Source organism: Caretta caretta, chromosome 1, assembly GCF_965140235.1.
Source record: "Caretta caretta isolate rCarCar2 chromosome 1, rCarCar1.hap1, whole genome shotgun sequence".
Taxonomy (NCBI): Eukaryota; Metazoa; Chordata; order Testudines; family Cheloniidae; genus Caretta; species Caretta caretta.
The window spans coordinates 270,835,648-270,859,618 of NC_134206.1; the positions used below are offsets into that span (position 1 = coordinate 270,835,648).

The 23,971-nt window shown below is 39.6% G+C and overlaps 1 protein-coding gene across 2 annotated transcripts in view; it reads left to right on the forward strand.

The window, feature by feature from the left end:
• FGD6 (FYVE, RhoGEF and PH domain containing 6) overlaps window positions 1–23,971 on the forward strand; it is a 105,005-nt gene that overhangs the window by 21,691 nt on the left and 59,343 nt on the right. For both annotated transcript variants that reach the window (XM_075124278.1, XM_048835541.2), the window contains exons 3-5: window positions 15,832–15,973; window positions 21,210–21,277; window positions 21,372–21,402. In XM_075124278.1, the coding sequence (XP_074980379.1) occupies window positions 15,832–15,973; window positions 21,210–21,277; window positions 21,372–21,402 (241 nt within the window). The remainder of the gene's footprint in view (window positions 1–15,831; window positions 15,974–21,209; window positions 21,278–21,371; window positions 21,403–23,971) is intronic.

The following is a 23,971-nucleotide window of genomic DNA, read 5'->3' on the forward strand; positions in this document are numbered from 1 at the left end:
CTAGGTCCCTCTGTATCCTATCCCTCCCCTCCAGCGTATCTACCACTCCTCCCAGTTTAGTATCATCCGCAAATTTGCTGAGAGTGCAATCCACACCATCCTCCAGATCATTTATGAAGATTCTCATCTTTCTCTGTATTGGAGTCTCCCCATATTAGCGTCATGGGAAGGGCAGCATGGTTGTGACCGCCAGGTTAAGAATCTCAATTGCAGATTTAAGTTTAGCCCTTCTAGTAATTAATCCTTATATCCAGATCAGATTTCAACATTGTAAAATTCTTTAAAGCCAGCAGGATATAACCAAGAGGCTTATGGGTCAAAAAAAAATTTTAACCTTAAAATTAATTATAATCTGCTGTTGGAAAATTCTGCAAATTGTGATGTGCAGATAATTTTAAAAGGTCTGATTTTTGGTGACTACTACAAAATCATTGCCGCATCTGTTAACTTAAAATTCTTCTCAGAGTAACAAACAAGGAAGTAAATGGAAAGGCATCCCGTTTAGCCCTGTTCGAATTTTCTCTAAGTATAAGACAGCCTCTTGTACTCCCTGTTAAACCTTCATAATAGAATTTCAAATTCTGGAAATTTGATCTCTTGAAGGGTAACAGATGCAGTCTTTCCCTCTTTTGTGTTAAACCCTATTCCCTTGCTTTTCACTTTTTCTTCATTTGAGTGTTCTTTCTACATCCATCCATCTTGTCATGTTAAGGGAAGGACCAACTAGAGTTCTTTATTCTGACTTTCTCCACCATGACTTCCTGTTTCAGACCCACCAATAGTGGTGTACTTAGTAAATCAAATGTCTTCCAACTTAATGCAGAAGAGCACTATAACATAAATATGGAGCGGAAAGTCGGACATGAAATGAGAATTGATGAAAGACTCATTTACATGGCTTGACAACAGCCTTTTCCTGAAGGTTATTTTCAGCATTGGCTCAGGAAATGTATTCCTAAAACTCTTTGATACGTTTCTTTAGGTCTTACTATGGCAAACATTTCACCTTATCTAATCGTTTGTATTATGTACGTGAAATAAAAACACATTTGAGTTGGTTTTTGACATAAAAATACATTTTTGAAGTGTTAGGAAAGAGTAAGGCCAAAATTTTGACTTAAAATGTAATTTTGTTCATATTTTAATTCAGTACATTTTAGTCTCTCTGTCTGCATGCAGAAATTACCAGTTATTTTAGTTGTACTTGATTATGCACATCTAACTACAGTATTACAATATTGTACATATTTGTACTTTAAAATATACATAACGAATACAATGCAGCAAGGAACACATTTGTCTTGTCGGTTTGAATTCTGATGTTCATTTTTTATGAGCCCCTGATTTGTTTATGAAAGTTTTAAGCTTTTTCCTTAAAATGGGAGCTAACCTCGGTGTGTGTGAAAATAACTTTTATTGCAAAAATGCAAAATGGAATAAAGCCTCCAAAATCTTTATCGGGCAATGAAAGGAATTTTACCCAAACTAATACCTTGATAGCAGTCCAATCTGATCCATGTGGGCAGACCACTCCAAGTGTGTGGAGCCCAACTTTCTTCTGTGGTTTCCTCGTGGGAACCCTTATGCTGATCAGAAAAAGCATCTACTTTTCTCCCCTTCAGTGTGTCTCTAATGTGTGTAAAAAGCGGGGGAGAGGAGAGCATGAGTAGGTCCAACATTATGAGAAATAACTGAGTTGTTTTTAGTGGTCCATGTGTTTGGCTTGAGCCAAAGTGTGTCTCATCAAGTATCTTTGTGTGCCACTCAGGGAGCTATGTCAGCTGATACTTGTACAAACAGCACTGCTTTTAAGAGTTAAGTCACTCCATGTTTGTCTTCGATTTAATTAACTATTCTTTTCAGTACTATTCAGCTATTTCTTTTGTTGGCTATTGTCCGAAATGTAAAAGTTCAGAGAGCCACAGATTTAAGGTTGCTTCCAAACTATGTGTCACATTTCTTGAAGGGAGATGATATATAAAAATAGTGATCCATAAACACAGAATAGTTTTTGTGGTTTCGTTTTTTGGGACTTGGGTTAATTCTTATTTCAGAGGATGAGGAGTTAAGCACCAGGCCTTCATGATACCCTTGATGCAGTAAAGTAGCTTTTATGTTTTAAGTATATATTGTTAAGAGCTCATGTTCTCATTTCGTATGGTTTCGTTCCCTATCTGAAGGTGTTGTGCTTGAGATTTCAGCACAGACTGTTACAACCTTCTAAAATTCTACCTACAGTGAGTAACTTGTTTGGTTTGTTTTTTAGGTGGCTGGCAAGTAAAATACTACTTTTTTCCTTGGTGTCAGTTATCGTAAAGGACAGGCAAATATATTTTTTGTATTGGGCTGGTAAATTTTCATGACAATTCAGAAAAGCTGGTGTGTTAGTGTACTTCTAAACTGCAACTAGGAGCCTGTCTCCTTGCCTGGGTAGACAGATTCATGCTAGCACCACTCAAGCGAGTGCACTAAAAATTAGTGGTGTGGCTGGTGGCTTAGGCTAGCCACGTGAGCTTAGAAACAAGCCGCTGCCCATGCTGCAATGACCATACAGCAATTTTAGCACACTAGCTCGAGCAGAACTGGCTTGAGTGTGTCTGCACTGTGAAGCACACTGCTAGCTGCAGGGTAGACATACCCATAGGTGGTAAAATCATGGTTTTAAGTTAGCTCTGTGTTTTAGAGGTCTTGTTTTTTGCTCTTGAGTTTCTAGTTGCTTTTTTTCCCCCCTTCCTCCTCTAAGATCTTCTTTTTTAGAGGTCTGTGACCTCTGACATAAGAAATGTTGATATGCAATGAGTTTCTATCTGTACAAAACTAGAACGAATCTTCATACACCTGTTATTAGCAAGGAAGGCAAAAATACCAGTACTTCAATACTTCTCACAGAGACCTCTCTGCCTTTAACACCAAATGGGGGGTCCCTGTTGGCCACAGTCACCTATGGTAGCAGGAAAGCCCCTGCTTGCTTCAAGAGGCGAGGTAGTGGACTCCCTAGCAAATAGCTTCATATGGATGGCCCCAAAGTAGTGGAGGTATTTATTAATTCTAATAGGAGACAGCCACACTGCAAGGGTCCCTCCAGGAGAAGTGTGCCTGGAGATGGCCTTTAACTGGCCCTAGTGAGGGGAAGATCTGGGTATGGAGGATCTACGCTCTGTGCAGGTCTGGAGGCAATGATATAGGTCACTCTCTATTTTGTCATTGCATATTGAATTTCTGGTAATCATGCTTGATGTTGCTTCAGCCATATCATGTCAGATATGCACATTGTAACATGCATATATTTTGGCATGCTTCATTACAATGGCTCCTGTGGAGTTGTTTCAGTGTACCGTGGCTGTGGACTCTGCTTTTCATGGTTTGTGCCATGGTGCTGAGAGGCTGAATTGGAACACCTTAGGACACACAGTTTTGGCTTAGATTTACATTTTGTCAACATTCTCTTACTGTACGTAAGTTTAATGACTTTATTCAGAAAGGGTGTTAGTTTAAAAAAGAATCTTGTCAGAAATTAGTTTTAACTGAGATTTTAAAATATGTTTCTTGTATGTAGAGCATGGAACATCCGAGACATGCATGCATATTTATGTTGAACGCTCCAAGAAATGCATAGAGGAATCATCAATCAGAGCTCTAACAGAAAAATGAAAAATGCTTATGCAACTACAGGAGGATGACAGCCTGCTATGAGAGTTGTCATTATGTACTTCTGGAAGCAGTAGCTTGTATTTGATATCTGAGTTAAATAGCAGGGATAAAAAATACCGTTAGTTTGGTTTTAGTTTTCCCTTTTTAAAAGATTTTTCTTTCTTAGGAGTTTTTAAAGGCAATGCAATAATGCAAGTGCATATATATGTGAGGTATGATGATTTAAAAAGTGGCATAGTAAACATTTTATACAAGTGAATAACCACCAAATATGCATCAATCCAGAAGAGATCTGAGAGAGAGAGAAAAATGCCACAAAACATTTATCTAGAGTGGGGAGACAACCCCCTGCAAATCCGCACTGAAGGAAGAGGACGTGCAGTGTCCCTGATCTGAGGTCAAAAATAAAGCCTGCTAGTTAAAAAGACAAGATTATGTTCTAGTTTCTCTACTGTGGGATTCTTGAAGTTTTCTAAAAGGGTAATTATCAAAACTGCCATGGTTTTTATAGAAAATTCCAAAGTAATATCCAAAATCAAATTGCTCAGGTGCTTGATTTCCCCCTCCACCCATTCCGGTCATGCTGCTTGAAGGATCTCTGAGACCTTGTCTACACTGCCATTTTACAGCACTGCAACTTTCTTGCTCAGAAAAAACACCCCCCTGAGCACTGCAAGTTTCAGCACTGTAAAGTGGCAGTGTAGACAGTGCACGCTGGTAGCTACTCCCCTCATGGAGGTGGGCTTTTTTTAGAGCGGGGTGCCGCGACTACACAGCCATGTTAAATCGCTGTCACGGCAGCGCTTTAGTGTTGCTAGTGAAGACATACCCTAAATGTTCATGCACTGTACTCCTGCACTCCTTAATCCCTTCTGTCACATTCTTTCACAGAGAGGAGAGACTGGATCCCACAACAGTAAAGATAGCGTGAATCGTCACAGCTGCCTTGATCTATTTCTTTTAGAAGAAATCTTCTACAGAGGTCTTTCTATCCTTCAGCGCTCTAAGTGTCTACAAAGGCAGAGCTCAAACCACTTTTCAATGAAACTCGGAATTGTAAACTTAGTGGCAAAATAAAGGGAAGATCAAAATTATCTGATTGGTTGCATTGTGCTTTGCCATAATGTCAAGCCAACAAAACTATCTCACCTATTACCCTTTGTGCTGGGGCAAGTCCCACTGATACAAAGGGCTCACTCTATGGACTTGTCTTCGCTGCAGTATTAACTCATTGTTTACTGCTGGTTATAGTTTGAGCTTTGCCCCTAATCTAGTCCTTTTCCACACACGCAAATCTCTAGCTCTAGTTAAGTGGGGCCTTAAACTCCAGCTAGCTGGCCCACCCAGATGTAGGTGGAAGCTTGAGTGCAGCTGATGATCAAGCTGGTAATGCAGTGGGGATACGGTAGCCTGAGTTGCAACAACTCATCAACTACTAATTCAATCTGTGTAGCCCTAGTGTTGTTTCACAGTGTCTGCTGCTTTCACTTGAGCTAGCCTGTCTTGAACCGAGTAACTTAAGTGTACCGACTCTAGCTAATAGGTGCTGTGAAGACAAACCCTATGGCCATATCTTTGATGAAAAAAGAAAAAAAAAAAAGAGTGGTCGGGGTTACTAACAGCTATCCTCCTCTAAAATCCTAGAGGAGACCAGTGCTAGAACTAAGCATAAGCAGACTAAGCAATTGCTTCGGGCCCTAAACAGTTTATGGGGGTCCCTTATTTGCTTTTTTATGGTTTTGCAGGGATGGGGCAAAAATGTTCCTGCTTAAGACCACAAATGGACTAGCACTGCCTCTGGTGAAGACAATGCATTTTAGTTATCCTGCAGTGAAAAACCCTTGCCTTTTTTAGCAGTGAAGACAAAGCCTAAGTAACTTGTATGCAGTGACATGACTGGTTCAGGCAGAGAACCTAGAACGTCAAACAGTTACAGCAGTCCCCATTAGGACTCAAACACTCTGTCTGGAGAGGAAAGAAGTGGTCCTAAGGTGAGCTCATTCTAGAGACTGGGAGTGGTTGGGTCATTACAAAATCTAAACTTAATTTCCCCAATACTAATTTCTCTCTACTGTTACTCATGCCTTCCTGTCAACTGTCTGTAATGGGCCACTCTTACCACTTCAGTAGTTATTTTTCCTCCTTTGGTATCCTGCTGTTAATTGATGTGTCTCATTAGACTGAACTCACACTTGGTAAAGCAACCCCCATCCTTTCATGTATTTATACCTGCTCCTGTATTTTCACTCCATGCATCTGATGAAGTGGGTTCTAATCCACGAAAAGTTATGCCCAAATAAATTTGTTAGTCTCTAAGGTGCCACAAGGACTCCTCATTATTTCTGCTCATTCTTTCTGTGTATCGTCATTAATGCTTAGCGGTTACCGGTGTTTTAAAAATAATGAAGATTAATAAATCATGTTGTAGCAGATACAAATATACTGTACAGCAAAAGACACAAAATAAGACAGATCTGGGACAAGACTTGTTGAGTGATCTCTGTGACTTAGAGTGACAGACTGTGATTCTGAATGAATTGGGAGCTGAGACCAAAGTTCTCATTGGCTGTAAATATGGCTCAGTGCATTTTTTGTTTTTAAAGGCAGGGATAAAGTTATAGTATCAGTTCAGCTATATGTATTTTCTACTTAACTTTTCTTTTAGGATTCTTTCTGTTTATTTTCAATCCTGGGCCAAATAACCTTTTTCCGATATCTGTAAATGGAGGCACAGGATATCAGGGGACAAGTAATGTGGGAAAGAAACTCATTCTGGAGGGAAGGACATTGTCTTCAGAATTCAAAGGCAGCAGTAAGGGAGGATTAACCGTCTGTCCAAAGCTTGGTGCAGTTGGCCCTTCTCCAAAAGGAGGTGTGGTGTAGGCTGGTGTGGGTATGAAGAGAGTTTAAAGAACTGAAGAGTGCTAAACATGGATACAGAAGGGGAATAAAAAAACAAACCAACCCTGAGTTCTAGGAGAGGCAGGATGATTAAGGCTCTGGACTAGAACTTGGGAGATGAAGGTTCAGTTCCCAGCTCTGCCCTGACATTTTTGCAGCCTTGGGCAAGTCATTTAATTTCTCTGTGCCTCAGTTCCCCATTGTTTAAATGGGACTGTTAATACTTCCACTCTGCTGCCTGTTTTGTCTATTTAGATTGCAAGCTCTTTGGGGCAGGAAATGTCTCTCATATGCCTAGCTTAATAGCGCCTAAAAGTGAGGCCCTGGTTTGATCTTGGTTGGCACCTGTTTTATCATAATACAAATTAAAGGCAAGGCTGGATGTCTGCCTCAAGCTGATATTTAATTTCAGCCAAAATGGTGTAGCTGTTTCCCACACTAAGGCTAGGGAAAAAACATTCTGGTGACTTTTTATTTGGAGAGCTCCTATGCTTTGAAGGAGGGAACTGTAATGTAGTGGAGGTTGTCCTTTGTGTCAGGGGCCAGTCCCCATTAAAGTATATCCAAATTTGCCTAAGTTACTAGCCTTTGAAAAATTGTAGTTCGCACATGCTCAGCAGAGACTTGCTGGAGTTTAACCGCTGAAATCCATGAAGATTCTGCCCTCTTTGAGCATTGTCCATTCTCTCACAGCTCCTACATGTGATTGGCCTGAGCATGCACCATCCCCACAAAACAGCAGAGCATATTCCAGCCCGGGGCTACAGAATTGAAGCCAGAAGTTCTTTTAATGTAGCCTTTGTGTATAATTATAAATAAGTAAAACTTTTATTAAAACTAGGGCTGTTGATTCATCGCAGTTAACTCACATGATTAACTCAAAAAAGTTAATCGTGATTAAAAAAATTAATTATGATTAATTGCAGTTTTAATCACACTATTAAATTATAGTGTACATTGAAATGTATTACATATTTTTGTATGTTTTTCTACATTTTCAAATATATTGATTTCAATTACAACACAGAATACAAAGTGTATATTGCTCACTTTATATTTTTTATTACAAATATCTGCACTGTAAAAATGATAAAAGAAATAGTATTTTTGAATTCACCTCATACAGGTACTGTAGAGAACTGTCATCTCTTTATCATGAAAGTGCAACTTCCAAATTTAATTTTTTTTGTACATAACTGCACTCCAAAACAACACAGTATAAAACTTTAGAGCCTACAAGTCCACTCAGTCCTACTTTTTATTAAGCCAATCACTAAGACAAACAAGTTTGTTTACATTTACAGGAGATAATGCTATCAGCTTCTTATTTACAGTGTCACCTGAAAGTGAGAACAGGCGTTCACATGGCACTTTTGTAGCCGGCATTGCAAGGTGTTTACATGCTAGATATGCTAAACAGTCATATACCCCTTCATGCTTCAGCCACCATTCCAGAGGACATGCTTCCATGCTGATGATGCTCATTAAAAAAATAATGCGTTAATTAAATTTGTGACTGAACTCCTTGGAGAAGAATTGTATGTCTCCTGCTCTGTTTTACCTGCATTCTGCCATATATTTCATGTTATAGCAGTCTCAGGTGATGACCCAGCACATGTTGTTCGTTTTAAGAACACCTTCACCGCAGATTTGACAAAACGCAAAGAAGGTACCAATGTGAGATTTCATAGCATCATAGACTTTAAGGTCAGAAGGGACCCTTATGATCGTCTAGTCTGACCACCTGCACAACGCAGGCCACAGAATCCCACCCACCCACTCCTGTAACAAGCCCCTAACCTATGTCTGAGCTCAAATCAAGTCCTCAAATCGTGGTTTAAAGACTTCCAGGTGCAGAGAATCCTCTAGCAAGTGACCTATGCCCCATACTGCAGAGGAAGGTGAAAAACCACCAGGTCCTCTGCCAATGTGCCCTGGAGGAAAATTCCTTCCTGAGCCCAAGTATGGCGATCAGCTAAAGCCTGAGCATGTGGGCAAGACTCATCGGCCAGACACCCAGGAACAAATTCTCTGTAGTAACTCAGATCCCATCCTATCTAACATCTATTTCTAAAGCTAGCTACAGCACTGGACCCAAGGTTTAAGAATCTGAAGTGCCATCCAAAATTTGAGAGGGACGATGCGTGGAGCATGTTTTCAGAAGTCTTAAAAGAGCAAGACTCCAATGTGGAAACTACAGAATCCAGACCACCAAAAAATCAACCTTCTGCTGGTGGCATCTGACTCAAATGATTAAAATGAACATGCGTTGGGTCCACACTGCTTTGGATTGTTATTGAGCAAAACCTGTCATCAGCATGGACGCATGTCCTCTGGAATGGTGGCTGAAGCATGAAGGGACGTATGAATCTTTAGCACATCTGGCATGTAAATATCTTGTGACGCCAGCTACAACAGTGCCATGCAAACGCCTGTTCTCACTTTCAGGTGACATTGTGAACAAAAAGCAGGCAGCATTATCTCCTGCAAATGAAAACAAACTTGTTTGGTCTGAGCGATTGGCCGAACAAGAAGCAGGACTGAGTAGACTCATAGGCTCTAAAGTTTTTCATTGTTTATTTTAAATGCAGTTACTTTTTGTACATAATTGTACATTTGTAAGTTCAACTTTCATGATAGAGATTGCACAACAATACTTGTATTTGGTGAATTGGAAAAATACTATTTCATTTTTTGCCGTGCAAATATTTGTAATAAAAATATAAAGTGAGCACTGTATATTTTGTATTCTGTTGTAATTGAAATCAATATATGTGAAAATCTAGAAAATTGTATTCTATTGTTTAACAGCATGATTAATTGCAGTTTTTTTAATTGCTTGACAGCCCTAATTAACACTTATTTAAAATACTAAACCAACTACAGATATGATTTATTCAATAAACTATTAAAATAAAGAGACAAGTTTGAGATTTGCGCGCGCAGCAAATTGGATGGAAAGCTGTAACCATGATGGAGTTGACATGTATGTACTTTGCAGGGAAAAAACTTAGGTGCAAAGCATTTGGCACTATAATCATAACATTTTCAGGTGCATTGTTTATGGTGGTGCTTAAAGTCTAGAAGTCCATAAGAGATTCATACTGACAAGCAGTTTTTGTTTCGTGCCAGAATTGCACTGTCATAATTTACAAAGAAGTGCCACGGTATCTCTTACCTTCCATTTTATGTGTGACATAAATAGTGTTACAGGTTCATTTATTGGTTGTCTTACTCAGCAAGCAATAAGAAAAATCTAGGATTACCATTTAAATAACCATTAAAATGCTACGTTATCAGACAAATCAACATTCTTAAGATTATGTAAATAACAAAAAGTTTAACCACATCTATCTATAGACAGCTGGCTCACATGATATGGCAGGATATTCTTACTCAAGGAACAGTGTGATGAGTTAGCAGTGAGGTGTTTCACATGACTGATAATGCAGAAGTTTCTCGTACCAAAAAGCATATTAATGTTGGGGCCCTGGGCAAAGAATATCTGACAAAGAGGAAACAAGATCAGGATGGATATTTTGGGAGAGAGTAGGATTACAGAAGTCTGTGCGGATGCTTAACACAGAACAGAAAAAACTACTCCACGAAGAAAGCTTTGACATAAAATTGAGTTATTAGGGGGAATTAATATGTGGTGGCAGAGTTTTTAAAAAGAGGATAAGAGGGTAGAAAAAGAGAAGAAAATTATGGCACATGGGCAGAGAAGCTAAAATGGCCATGAGGCATACAATTGAGGCATACGATACAAGGGAGAGAATAATTTTCTAAATGAAGTTGCACTCAAATTTCATTAAAAAACTTATATGTATAGGACTGTCTTGAAGATGTGATTAAGGTACCAAATCCATTAAATTCAAATATTGAAATCTTCAAATCTCTCGGAGGGGGGGGCTGATCAAAAGCACATGGAAGTATTTTCATTCTGAATGGGCTTGCCATTGGGTCCATGAACACTCGAGATATTTGTGTCTACAAAAGTTGCTAAATGGGGATTGATTTTCGTTATTCATCTGTAGAGAAGTATCATCCCAATGTTAAACAACTGAGGTAAAAGAATATGAAGGGTTATGTGTTACGCAGTGACCCACTGAGCTGGGGAAATGGGAGTAGCATGATGAATGGACTGTAAAGATGAACAGGAATTACTCTGAGACACTATGGCAGCTGGGATGGCTATCGCTTTTTTGTTTATAACTAAAATGGTCATAAGAAACATTCCTGGAGCACTCTTCTGTGTCCTGATGGTCTCAAAGAGACCTTTAGAACTAGAACAGATACTCTTGACTTTCCTATACACTCAAGAAGCTGAGATGTATCTACAATCTGAGGCATGTTCCAAAATACAGTGGATGACAAAAAGGATGTGTTTCTAATATGGTTATTTATATTATTGTACAATTTAAACTGCTTTTTTTTATATTTGGTATAAATCGTGTTATAAATGTTATGTCCATTCTTTTTCCTCATTGATGAAGGATCCAGACAAACCTTTGTCCAAGGGGGAAATTTAATATAAGTGTACCACGGGATTGAATTTGGTAATCTTCTCAAAATGTGAAGGACTCTGACCCCTTCAAAGTGTCCAGTGGTGACTTGGGCAGCCCTGGGATCATAGAATTTCAGAAACCTATGTTTAAAAGTTCTCAATCTCATTTGCTATAAAACATGTAATTTATCTTGCAGCGTTATTTTGCTCTACCTTTGAGATAAACTGATCAGTTTAAATTACATTTTACATAAAGTCAAGAAATTATCTGTCACATACTGTAGCTTGAATATTGAGGACTTTGGATAAATTACAGTAAAAACATAAGGACTGAAATTTTCAGAGCTACCTAGAGGGATTTCAAGCCTCCAGATTCCCTGTGGATCTTCGAAAATCTCATCCAAGAAGTAGAGCAAAATATTTTTAGTACAGATTTCCCAGTTTGACAGAATTATACCATATGCAGGGCATCTGGGTAGAAATATGGAGGGATTTAGACCACAATCTTATGACAATAGCGTGTTACCTCTTGGTTTTGGCACAGAATAAAACAATTTCTTGTTTTCTGTTCTCAAGAGCTATAGATATGCTGTCTGTCACAGTTTTGGGGTAACTGCACCTTTAATCCCCTCTGTAGTCTGTTTCAGGAATGCCCACTCAGGCCTCTAGTTCTCACCTTTCTCTGAGCAGGGATCCACATCCCTCTCCCTTCTCTTTAGACTTAAGCTATAACTCCTCTGAAATTCATGTTGCTTCTCTTGGCAGGTCTGACTAATGACCAGCCCCTGTTCTTTTGTTTCTCTCCAAGATCGATGACCAGTGAATGACAGTGGTCATGAGTAACATAACCACATTCTTCTTTCATTTACTTGAGGACAAAAGCATCCAGAGAACATAATAAAAGGATCTAAACGCTTTACCAACAGCTCTACATCAGTCCTATGGAAACCCTGGCAGGTTCAAGGTCTTCCAACCCTTCAGCAGGGTTGGGTATCTTCTACACAAAAGGTCGTCATCTGTTTTTTGCATCAAAATGAAGGCACTTCTGCCAGGTTAAACTCAGCCTTCTATACCAAAAGCCCTTTATTTGTCTCCTTGGGCCTCTGAATCTGAACTTGTATACGCAAACCATCTTAGGGGTGATATTTCTCTAAAGCAGTTCACAGTCCCAAGGACTGCAATAATCTCTCTCCCCCCCCTTGCGCACTCCCCCCACCACTGTTTTAAGTTCCTGGAGGTGCTGTGGTAATCCTCCCCCAGGTAGTTACTCTAGCCCACAACAATCGTCCCCAAAGATACTGTTTGGGATGGAATGAGACACACAGTTTTAAGAAGCGGGAACAATAGAAATATCATTTGACTTAACTACACCCATGGTTTTTATTTCAGAAGTGTATAACGTTGTTCTAGACTCTGCTGTGTGAAAGCGTAACTCTGCAAAGTTCTGAGCACCAATGTGATCTTATCCAACCCTCTGGACTTAGTATCGGTGGCTAGACACTCCACCTGCCATACAGAGCTCTTTAGTATGGTGGAGTCAAAACCTGTGGGCTTCAAGCCCTGCCCATCCTGTGATGGACTAATCCATTTAAAAGGCAGGCACAGTAGGTACTAGTTCTGTCTAGGAGAGTCGCACATACCTAGCAGATGTTTACTTTGCCTCACGTTTTCTAGGCAGATGTGGAAGTATTCACCCCTACCCAGGCTTCTTGGTCACATCAGCAGTACAGGAGAAATTGAAGTGTCCTTGGGGGTACTCTTGGACTAAAGGCCCAAAACAACTCAGCCTCTTTGGATGAAAGTCATATTCTTCTGCATGTGGCAAACTGCCAGGCCTTACTGGCCAAGTATGAGTTCCTAACCTGAGACCAAGTGACACGCTTCCTCACAAAGCTTCTGCAAGACAGCAAGAGGAACTAAAAGATAATTAAGGAAGGTCAGCTGGTGGCCAGGTTGGCACTACTCATTGCGATGTATGCCTCCAACACCATTGCAAAGTCTCTCGCCACCATGGTAATGAAACACAGTGTGATGGCTCAAAGCATTGGGTATCGCACGAGAGGCACTGGCCGCTGTTCAAGACTCACACTTCAAGGGCAAAGAGCTATTTAGCAGGCAGACAAACAGCACTCTGCACTCGCTGAAAGACTCAAAGGCCACCTTATGCTCTCTAGGGATTTATATCTCAGTGCTGTACCACAAGCCTTACTGCCCTCAGTCCCAGTTGAAGCCATGGATGCCGTCTCACAAACACAGGCATCCTGAATACTGGGCCAGGAAAAGGACAAGATAAAACAGAGGGCACAGCCTTTCCACTTCCTCAACAATGCACCCCAATCCTACAGCATGCCAGTCAACTTGACAGCTTGGTCGAGAGCCCATCCAATCCAGTGAATGAGCACTACTTTCAGAATCTGCCTCCCTCCATTCCACCAGGCATGATCAGTTGTAACAGGATGATCATTGCCCCTGGCTCTCCCATCCAGTTCCACTCATTACCCCCTATGCACACCTCTCCTCAGGGAAGCCTGCTGCAATCAGAAGTGGCCTTGTTGCTTCATCTAGGAGCCATAGAGGAGGTTCCAACAGAATTCAGGGAAAGAGGCAGCTTCTTCTGATATTTCCTCATTCTGAAGAGGAAAGGAGGTCTTCATCCTATCCTAGAGCTGAGGAGACTGAACCAACACCTACACTGTCCTGACGTTCAAGATGGTAATGCTTGCCTCTCTCATCCTGTCTGTCCAAGCTCAAAACTGGCTCATCTGTTGGAGGAAAGGAACTACACAGTATTCAGAGCTTTATAGTATTACCTTAATAGGACCAAGCCATTTTTGCTGTCTCCCAGCTTCTTTGTAGCTCATTCTGGCCAGGGCATCTCATCACAAAGAATCTCCAAGTGGAGGCATGCAATGCTATCAGTTGGCTGATGAGCCCCTCTCTTCGGACATCAAACCACACTCACTAGAGCATCTTTTGCTTGCTTCCGAAATGTGTTGATCTCTGAGATCTGCAAGGCTACAACATGGAGTAACCTGCTGACTTTGATGAAATATTATGTCCTTGACATGGCTGCCGGGATAGATGCCAAGTTCAGGAGAGTGGTACTTCATTCATTGTTTGACTGATTCAGCTGGCGCTCACTGCCACTGTCCTGAGGGTATGCTGCTGGCCAGCCACCAACACTGGGATGGTGCGTCCCATATGGACATACTCAAAGAATGGTTACTTACCCTACGGTTAATGTGGCTCTTTGAGATTTATATAAATGTGGATCACAGGACTTGTGCTCCATCCCCACTTTTTGGAATCCTCACCAGCTTGGGTTTTGAATTGTGAGGGTATGAGGGAAGTTCATGAGAGGCACAGGTTACGTGCACAGCCCTAATGGATGCTGATGTACAAAAACATCCAGTGTCACTTACATGAGGCATGTACGCACCTACAGTGGGATCCTCGCTGACTGTAACATCTTGAACTCCAGGTACTGTAGGGTAAGTAACTGCTCTTTGTCCATGTCCATTGGAGTAAATGGGACAGGAGGGCATTCAGCACCTTGCTGGCTTTGAAAGCTGATCCGATGAATGGTGTATTGATTTGGTATAACTTGAAATTATTAACTACTTAATTCCATAGTTGAAAATGTTGCTATGCCTTTATCTTTCTCTCTCTCTCTCCCTCTCCCTTCTCTGCCTACCCCGCCCCCCGCCACCAGGCTAAAGTAAATTGGCATGTTTCTGTGTGAGTTTATCAGAGTGTTTTTAGACTCTGAACTCTGTTCTTATAAGAAGCTGCTTAGTAGTTTTACAATAGTCTGTTTGCCATTTGTATCTTCCTTGCGCTCTCTTTCCTCTTGAATTTTCTTCCTGTGAAACATTCTTAAGGCCTTTACTGAAGATGTCAAGGTAGGTTAGAGGAGGGGGGTAGTTCATAGGATCAGCATGCATACTTGTCGCACAAAATCTCTACAAGTTACAAATATGTTAAAATTTATGAGTTAAGTTAAAATTAATGAGAACTGAGACCTCCATAATGCATGTACAGCTAAAGAGCCTAATTATATTTTATAGTTTTGACAGTTGTCTAAAAGGGATATCACTGTTTTTATTTTCATTGATTTTATGGATCACCAAAATGTACATTCTACAGCCCCCCCCCTTTTATTTTTTAGGAAAGTGGGTATGTATTGAACTGACTCCCTGTGACATTAGTTTCAACCTCATGTAACTATTTAACTAGTGCATGCCTTAATAAACAAGACTGAACATTTATTTAAAACAAAACCCCCAAAACAAGGTTGTCAAACTGAGCATCATGTACAGAACGAACCCCAGTGTCATTAGAGAGAGAGCAGAGCAAAACAGAAACAAAAATGACAATCTCCCTTTATCGCTCTGGACACATGAAATAAATATATTATTTATATATACACGCTAGCAAGAGGGGATGGAATTTCAAGTTTTGCCCTGGATGATGGCGAAGATAAACGCTGGCATCTGTGAAGGGTGTAAAGAACATAAAACCCTTTTGACTATTTTATTTGTATGGCACTCATCTGCTGTGGCAATGAACATTGTGTAAATACCAGTATAGATACAGCATTCCAGAATCATTAGGTCCTCTATGGAAAATCCTGTTCTATCTTCTCCAGGGCTCTCAGCACTTCTAGTAGCAGTTAGCCTCATTGCTCTGATGGATAGTTTTTCAAAGAAAAATTAAAAGTTATGCTAATATAAACCAAATATGTGTTTTGGGTTTGTTTGTTTTTCTTGTAGGACATCAGAAGATCACAGTGATTCCAATGCGTTGATGGGAGAGGTTCAATCAGATGAAGAGATTATCAACAGCTCTGATGAGGAAGATGACACAAATTCTGATTCTAGCAAAGGGGAGCTTGATCTTCAAGAATATAAGCAGGTGTATTTTGATTTTTAAAGCTGTGCTTAGTGTTTTTTAGTTTCCCATATAGTTTGTAAAGGGAATTTGGGGAATATTTACATAAGAGATGTCTTGTTGTATAAATGTAAACCATCATTTTTCACATGCTTTTTGCATTTGAAAAAAAACAGTAATTTTTTTTTTAAAGCTTCATACTTGCTGTGGATTTACAAATGTCCTTGATGTGAAGAACCCATGTTTAGAAATAGTCATAAAAAGTGTGCACTGCTCAGTCCATTAGTTATTCTTAATGCCTCAAAGAGTTGTGGGCCTGTAGTCCTACACACCACGCACCTGTATATGTAGAGTTCCACAAACTGAAGTAAAGTGCAAAAGAGTCAAACTTGACTGCTTTGTCTGCATGTTTTAGACTGCACATTTACTAAAGCTCTTAATCTCATGCTCTGGACCTTTGAGTCCCAGAGTTTCCTGCTTTCTGCAGGGTGAACTGAAGAACATTGGAAACTGATTACCAGGAGTGGAAAACAGGTCACTAGAACTGCTGAGGCCCTTCCCAGTGCCATCTCATTGGTGTTAGGAGCATGGGCAGATGAAACTATTGTGATATAGGAGTCTTCCAGCCAAGTGTTGAGGAAGGAAAGGCTACTTTTCAGTGACAATTTCTGGTTCAGCGGAACAACATTCTTGAAGTTGCATGTCCAGCCACACAAGCCTTTCAAATCAGTAAACTGTCTTAGGGTATGTGCGCACTCCACAAATTATTAGCTTCCTTGGACTGAAACATATGAGATCCTGCCTTTTAACCAGTGCTCACTGCTCCTTTCCAATGACCAGAGTAGACATGGGGCCCAACCCTCGCCCTGTTTTGGGGATAGTGTAGGATTCCTGTTTCTTGGATTTAAGAGTCACTGCTCTGGCCCACACTACTCTGCTTTCTTGATTGTATCTACTCCATCAAATGCAGAGGCACCCATTAAAGAGGGTTTTCTTCTCTCTGCTAGTCCTGGTTACCTAGCTGGCACATTACCCATTTAAGCGCCTCAATTCAGTGCCTTCAAAGTGATGAGGTACAGTGTTCCTTTGCCTGATCTCCACAAGATCCTTCTTAGCAGGCTTGTTCTGCTCCAAGTGCCCTGGAGGCACCTTAGCCATAATGCCTAGGTTCTGGTTCTCTCTTCACTGCTGTGTGTGCTGGATGGCATGTCTTTGGAAGACACTCCCTATGTGATTTTCCCTCTTCCCATCCCTCCTTCAAGCCAAGGGTGACTGGGTAATAAAACAACCTTTTTGAATCAGTTGATGATCTGGAGTTTCATCTCCTTTCCTAGGGGCTTCCTTTGTCATCTTTTCTTATAAGTATTAGAGGTTTCTGTCAGCTTCCCAGCACCCCTGAAATCTGCGTGGCTGTAGATTCTGGCATCGGCTTTCCTTCAGACCTGCGGGGACTGCTGATTCTTCATCTCCTTACAGGGCAAGTATCTTTTTGCGCTGTGGTGGAATGTTATGTCAGACACCTGCCTGCCAAGGAGAACTAGATATAGGATTTCCTGTTGCCAGAGAAAAAAGAGCTCCAAGTTCAACAAGGTGAATGTGTTGTGTAACAGCTTTGAATTTCCTCATATTTTTCTGCTAGTGCCCTGAAAGCTTGATCTTAATAAATCAACTTTTCACTTGAGTATGTTGGGGTGTGGGGGGAGTCAGCAGCACAGTCTGTTCTTGTGTAGCTAACCAAAATTGTGTGTAGGTATATCAGCTAACATCCCAATGTAAATATCTTTCTCACAAGATTCAGAAGAGCATTCCTAGAAACACACAGCGCAATGCTACTTCGCTCATGAAACGTCTTGTGTTTCATAGAATATACTCTTGCCTTCATGTAACTCGGAACTGGTGGTGAACCATCTGGTTTTTAACTTGCTCAGCTGGCCTGTGGCGCGTGGACTCTCACAGCTGCAGATTAACTTTACCAACAATCTGCCCCTTGCTTGAAACTTCTAACAGTTCCTGCAGCTGCAGGGGAAAATGAAACAATCTCTGCATTGGTAATCAGCTGTTTGGTGGGTTTTGTTTTTCTTGGCAAACATATCCAGTCTCTAATGATGTTTCTCACCCACAACAGCGGGTACAGTAAACAACTGCTGAGAAGGAACACCTTAGTTTTTACCCTTTTATCACCTGAAAATAGAAAGAACTCAAGGCCCAAAATTTGAAGACTATGCTTCAAATTCTCCTGCCTTCCAAATGAGTGTCTTCTTTCTGAACAAACATCGTGTGGCATTTCCAGTGCCCGTTGATCTGAGAAAAATCTTCTAAATGGTGTTCAAAAAACAAAGGGGCAATCTCTCAGCTCATGCTTATTTTGCATTAGTATTTTACTACTGTTTAATCGTTACTTTTAAATTAGTTTGCAACTGTCAGTTATAGTGTTGCCAGTTATTGTCTTGCAAAATCACAGACTGCATGTGAGTTTATTCCCATAGTATTAGCTATGCTCTCCATAAAGAGAGAGAGAAGGATGTACACCATATCCTTGTATAAATATAAATGTCCTGAATTTGGTTGGTTTTAGTGAATATTTCTAGACACTAATATGGGGGTTTTGCCAAATACAAACCTAATTGATAAGAATGGAAGAGCTAGGATTTCACTGCTGAAATCGTCTTGTTTCAATGTAGTACAAAATACTAAGGCCTAGCTGAGGATTGTAGAAACTGCAATTTGGTTTCCAGCTCTCAGTAATTTATATGCTAGTTGCTCTTCAAAGGAGAACTGCACGTACAGACCAAAACTTGCAGCATGAGTACTTTGGTCTAGCAATGCTACTAATGCCAGTAGGCACTAGTGGGAGACTATCAACTGAAAGTGAGGCCTCCTGGATTCTGTTCACAGCTGTGACCCTCATTTGTGTTGTGACCTTGAGCAAGTTGCTTCTCTGTGCCTCAAGTTCCCCATCTATAAAACAGGGCTGATACCTACATTTGTAAAGCGCTTTGTGGTCAGTGGATAAATGGCACTGAGTAAGTGCAACATGTTACTGTTGTTGTTGCTTCACTCATTCCTAGGGTTGCCAACCCTCGAAGATTGTCCCGGAGCTTCCAGGAATTAAAGATTAATCTTTAATTAAAGATTATGTCATGTGAGGAAACATCCAGGAATATGTCCAGCCAAAATTCGCCACCCTACTGGTTGCGTAACAAATTGCTCCAACATTCAGAATTTAACTTCTTAGATTTTGTAGTCCTGTAGCTTGATATCTGTGGTCCTTACCTTTTGTTTGGATTGGATAGTGCCTGGTATATCGGAATAACAAACATACAGTGTATGACTTCTGAAATTCTTAGAGATCAGCAAACCATATGAAGTGCCACTTGAATTATTGATGTAACACCATCCTACAATACTGATAGAAATGAAATCGTATGGGATTGCATCTGCATTACAATCACCTTTTTGAAATAAGAAAAGGAGTACTTGTGGCACCTTAGAGACTAACCAATTTATTTGAGCATAAGCTTTCGTGAGCCACAGCTCACTTCATCGGATGCTGTAGCTCACGAAAGCTTATGCTCAAATAAATTGGTTAGTCTCTAAGGTGCCACAAGTACTCCTTTTCTTCTTGCGAATACAGACTAACATGGCTGCTACTCTGAAACCTGTCTTTTTGAAATAGGAAATGAAGCAATAAACCTTTCAAAGAGAAATGTTGCAACCTTATTTCAAATATCATTAACAAGTATGCAGCAATGTAATAAAAAGAGCTAAGGTTTTTAAGGTAAATCACTCAGTGTCTGGTCTTTTACTACTGTTCTGCATATGATGTCACCAGAACTTCAGCTTGTTACTGTTTGTTCTCTGTGTTAAATACCTGCTTATCTATGATTTATTTTCATTTTATCTCTCCTTTAACTCCCCATTGTAATGGAAAACCTACATTGATAATAGACATAGTGCCAGCTGATAACAGCTAGGCCGGTGGCAAGCCAGGACTGCTACTATAGAGATATATTTAAAAAAGAAAAGGAAACTGTAAACACAAACAAACTGTGCAAAAGCATCTTTGCATGCCTGTCATCTTTTCCTCATTTTGTTTGCTGCACCACATTCTTGGAATTGGTATTAAGTTTTGGCCCTGATCCTGCAAGCTGCTCTGTCTAGGTTCATTCCTCCACCCACATGGAGCTCCATTGACTTCACTGGAGCTCATCACAAGTCTATCACAAGGATTATCATCTCTGTGTTGTTGGGTGACAGCTTGCAGGCCTGGGGCTCAGATTGTAAATTCTTTGGTGCACTTTGTACATGTTTGTACAGGATCTAGCACAATTGGACTGTAATGCAAATAATTCCACATTCCATTTTATTAGCCAGTATCTTAAATATTCATATTCCTGTATTTTTTTTTCTGACTCGCATAAGACTGGGGATTCAGTATTTCACATTTATTTAGCACTTTTCTTTTTGAGGGATCCCATAACAATTAAAGGATTAAAATATCAGATGAGATAGCTGGGTGTGGGGGTTGGTTGTGAGAATTCTCATATTTTTGACTTTGGAAAAAATGAGAATTAATGGCATTCTAGTGTGATTGGATTCATTCAATCCCTGTGCTATCATATCATGTTGAGGGGTATGTATGCATATATTTGTGTGTCTGCATGTGTTTCAGGACTGAAATCTTATTTTACAAAGATTATATTTCTTCTATACAGTAGACTTACTAGCTAAAGAAATCTGATTGTAGTTAATTTTAGTTCTTTTTTTAGATTTAATAAGGCAGATTCTCAATAGTTTACTTTTTTCTTTTCAAAGTAATACTATTTCCTATTACATTTTTGTCTTTATTAAAAGCAGCATGAAAAAATTAGTGTTCATCTCTTGACAAATCTTCCTAAAACCCATTTGAGTTTACTGCAAATGTGTATACCATATTCACAAATGAGCCAATAAAATTGATGAATATGGATATAGAGTATTATCCACACTCCAGTTCCTTCAATAGCTGACAGCTGTCACTTTCAGTATGGGCTCTGTTGCTTTCCAGAGTTTCTAGACAGGGAGACTAGTGCTTATTTATAGATTAGCATTTACACATCATTCTATCCAATTCTAAATTCAATTTCACATGAATTAATCTCTAAATACCAATAGACTTTAGAACAGTATAAAGTGATATTTTTTGTAGGAAATTCGGCTTGAAGTTGATCTTTGCTATTTGTTTGTGAGTACATAGTGTAACATGTAATTTTATCTGCAGAGCAAAGCAGCTGGAAAGAAAACGAAAGTTTACCATATTGCCAAGGAGATCATGAGCTCGGAGAAAGTGTAGGTGTTAATGCTAAACTCAAAATACTTATTCAGTTTATTTTAATTCTGCAGTTCAAATGTAATTATTTGCTTTTTATTACTTTTCTAACAGATTTGTGGATGTGCTAAAGCTCTTGCACATTGTAAGTATCTAATAAAATTTTTTATGTTCTTTGTTCTCTTAAATTTCAGCATTTAAACAGTATTGTACTGAAGTGTATTTTCTTTAATATTTCCTCATTTAAAACACTGAATAAACCTAATTAGGCAGTAGTATAAAAAAAACGTAAATTGCTGGAATTTTTCCCTAACAAGTATAGTGGGTAAATGTGTGGTAGTATCCCCCTTGATGCTCATGCAAAACTTCCATTTAAACTATTGGGATTTTGGATTAAATATTAGAATATGCCCCTAATTGTTTTACTATAGCTCCTTATTTGTTAATGAACTATCTGGTTGTTTGGCAAGAATAATTCTTTCTCCATAAATAGTAGTATGAAAATTTTTGAATAAAAAACCTTTTAAAATTATTGTTTTTTTACCAACTTGAATATGTACAATGTATGTAAAAATATTTTACCTGATTCTTAGATAATCTGTTTAAATCTGGGTTTTTGTACTGCAGTCATCGTAGTACTGTATGTTTTGAGCTATAACTCTTTACAGGTATGCATTTTGCATTCCTTGCTGTTATGGGAGCATATACAATACCAATGTCCACTAATGGAAAGGTGCAAATTAATATTTAGTCAAGTATATTTGGTACGTTGGTATCAAACCCTTGATCTTGTATGCTAATAACACAATAAGCAGGTATTCTGTTAGCTACTGTAGAAGATGCTAGAACTAGCAAATGAGGAGTTTGGCTTTCCTGGGCACGTGATTTTGCTGTCTAATACATTAGAAGACATACAGCAAAGGTATTGGAAATGGATTGTATAAACAGAACTACTAAGTTGAGAGTACACAATTTTTTTACATCACAAGAGTGTACTGATAAAGTTTATAAGAAATCATATTTTTTCTCATGTACTGATTTTCAGTTTTCTTCACTCTACCTCTCCTGAGTAGTTTTTCCTCAGGAAGGAGAGAGAGTTCTACATATTAAACATTTCTGCTTTTACCTAATGAGTCTCTTATGCAGCGCGTTCTGCCAGATTGGAAACAAGGATACGTTTTTTCTGTGCCTGTAAAACAGACCTCCTCTCTAACACAGGAAACGAAAATATTACTACACCACCTGTTGATTTTTGTTATATTTTTGAGTGATTGTTTTCTGAGTCTGCTAGGGCTTGAACTTTAAAAGACTGTGTCGGATAGTAATGGCAAATTTATAGTTTACAACCAGCATTGTACTTAGTCCAGGCACCAACCATCTTAAATACCTGTTTGGGGAATTGAGCATAAGGCACTATGAAGAGATAGTGTTTAAATAGCAAAGTTATACGTTTTTAATTAGTTGCTAGCTGTAAAGTAAACTGCATGGCAGAATGTTCTCAAATGAATGAGGACTCTTGTTGGCTCAGGGACAAATATCAGAACATAAAGGCAGTGCAGTGTAGTGGAGAGGATGCTGACCTGAGTCTCAAATCTGGGATCTAGTCTCTCCTCTGCCATTGATCTGTTGTGACCTTAGGCAATCAGTTCAGCTCTCTCTGTGTTTGTCTGTTTAGATCATAAGCTCTTTGAGGCTGGGACTGTGTACGCTGCCTATCATTAAAAGGAAAATCACCATCCCTATTGGCAGAGTTTATGGAAACCCAGTGTTGTGTTTAAATGTAACAGTACTCCCAGGGAATCTGACTATCCACAAGAATGATGCAAAGCCACTTAAAAGACAATTATGAAAGTGAGGTTCTATGTGGAAAGTAACTTTGCAGCACTGCCATTGTGGGATTTCACTTTTATTGTGTCCCAGTAGTTTTTGTCTCACTTGTTTAGCTTGCTGACTGCCAGCCAAGCAACTCAGCTTGGGCTCCCAAAGTGACGCCTGGGCCCTTTTCACCCTGTGCTTCATCACCTGTAATAAAGGTTCTGCAGGCCAAATGAGGCTGTGTGTTTCTTCAGCTGCAGCTACTTGGAGTTGAGTAAGCAATTCTGTGGATGGTGTGTACAGAGTGGAGGAATATTTAGCTCACTCAGTCTTAGCAACATTGGCTCTGCAGCACTAACAGGAGTAAAGAGCAGTAAACTCTTATTTTTGTCACTGAAATCAACAAGTATAATGCTGAATACACCCAGGGAGCAGATCTGAGTGAGAAGGTGCCATTTTACACACCCATTTTTAAGAGCACTTGAAGTGAAAGTTAAGGTAATTGAGGATGCGGATATAGGTGGAGGCTGGCTATACATAACCAAGTCTAATTTTGCTTGCATTTTGTTGATTATATTAACTAAATTGCTTTAGATGAAACAACTCTCCCAAGCACTCAAAGAGCCCATCTGAAGGTTGTGGGGTTTTTTTATTTAATGAGAAGAGCAAAAAATAAATACTTAAGACACAGTGTTTGATCATATAGAAAATGTTTTGGTTTGGGATCAGTTATATAATATCATGAATTAATGTAAGCATTGTGTTGGCTATAAAGGTGCTGATTGAGGTACTGGCCTTCAATTTTGCACAATGAAGTTTGCCAAAATGTGTAGAGTCAGTGGAGTTGCTCCGGACTGAATGACCCATTTAATTGTAATCCTGTCTCCTCGCTCCTTCTT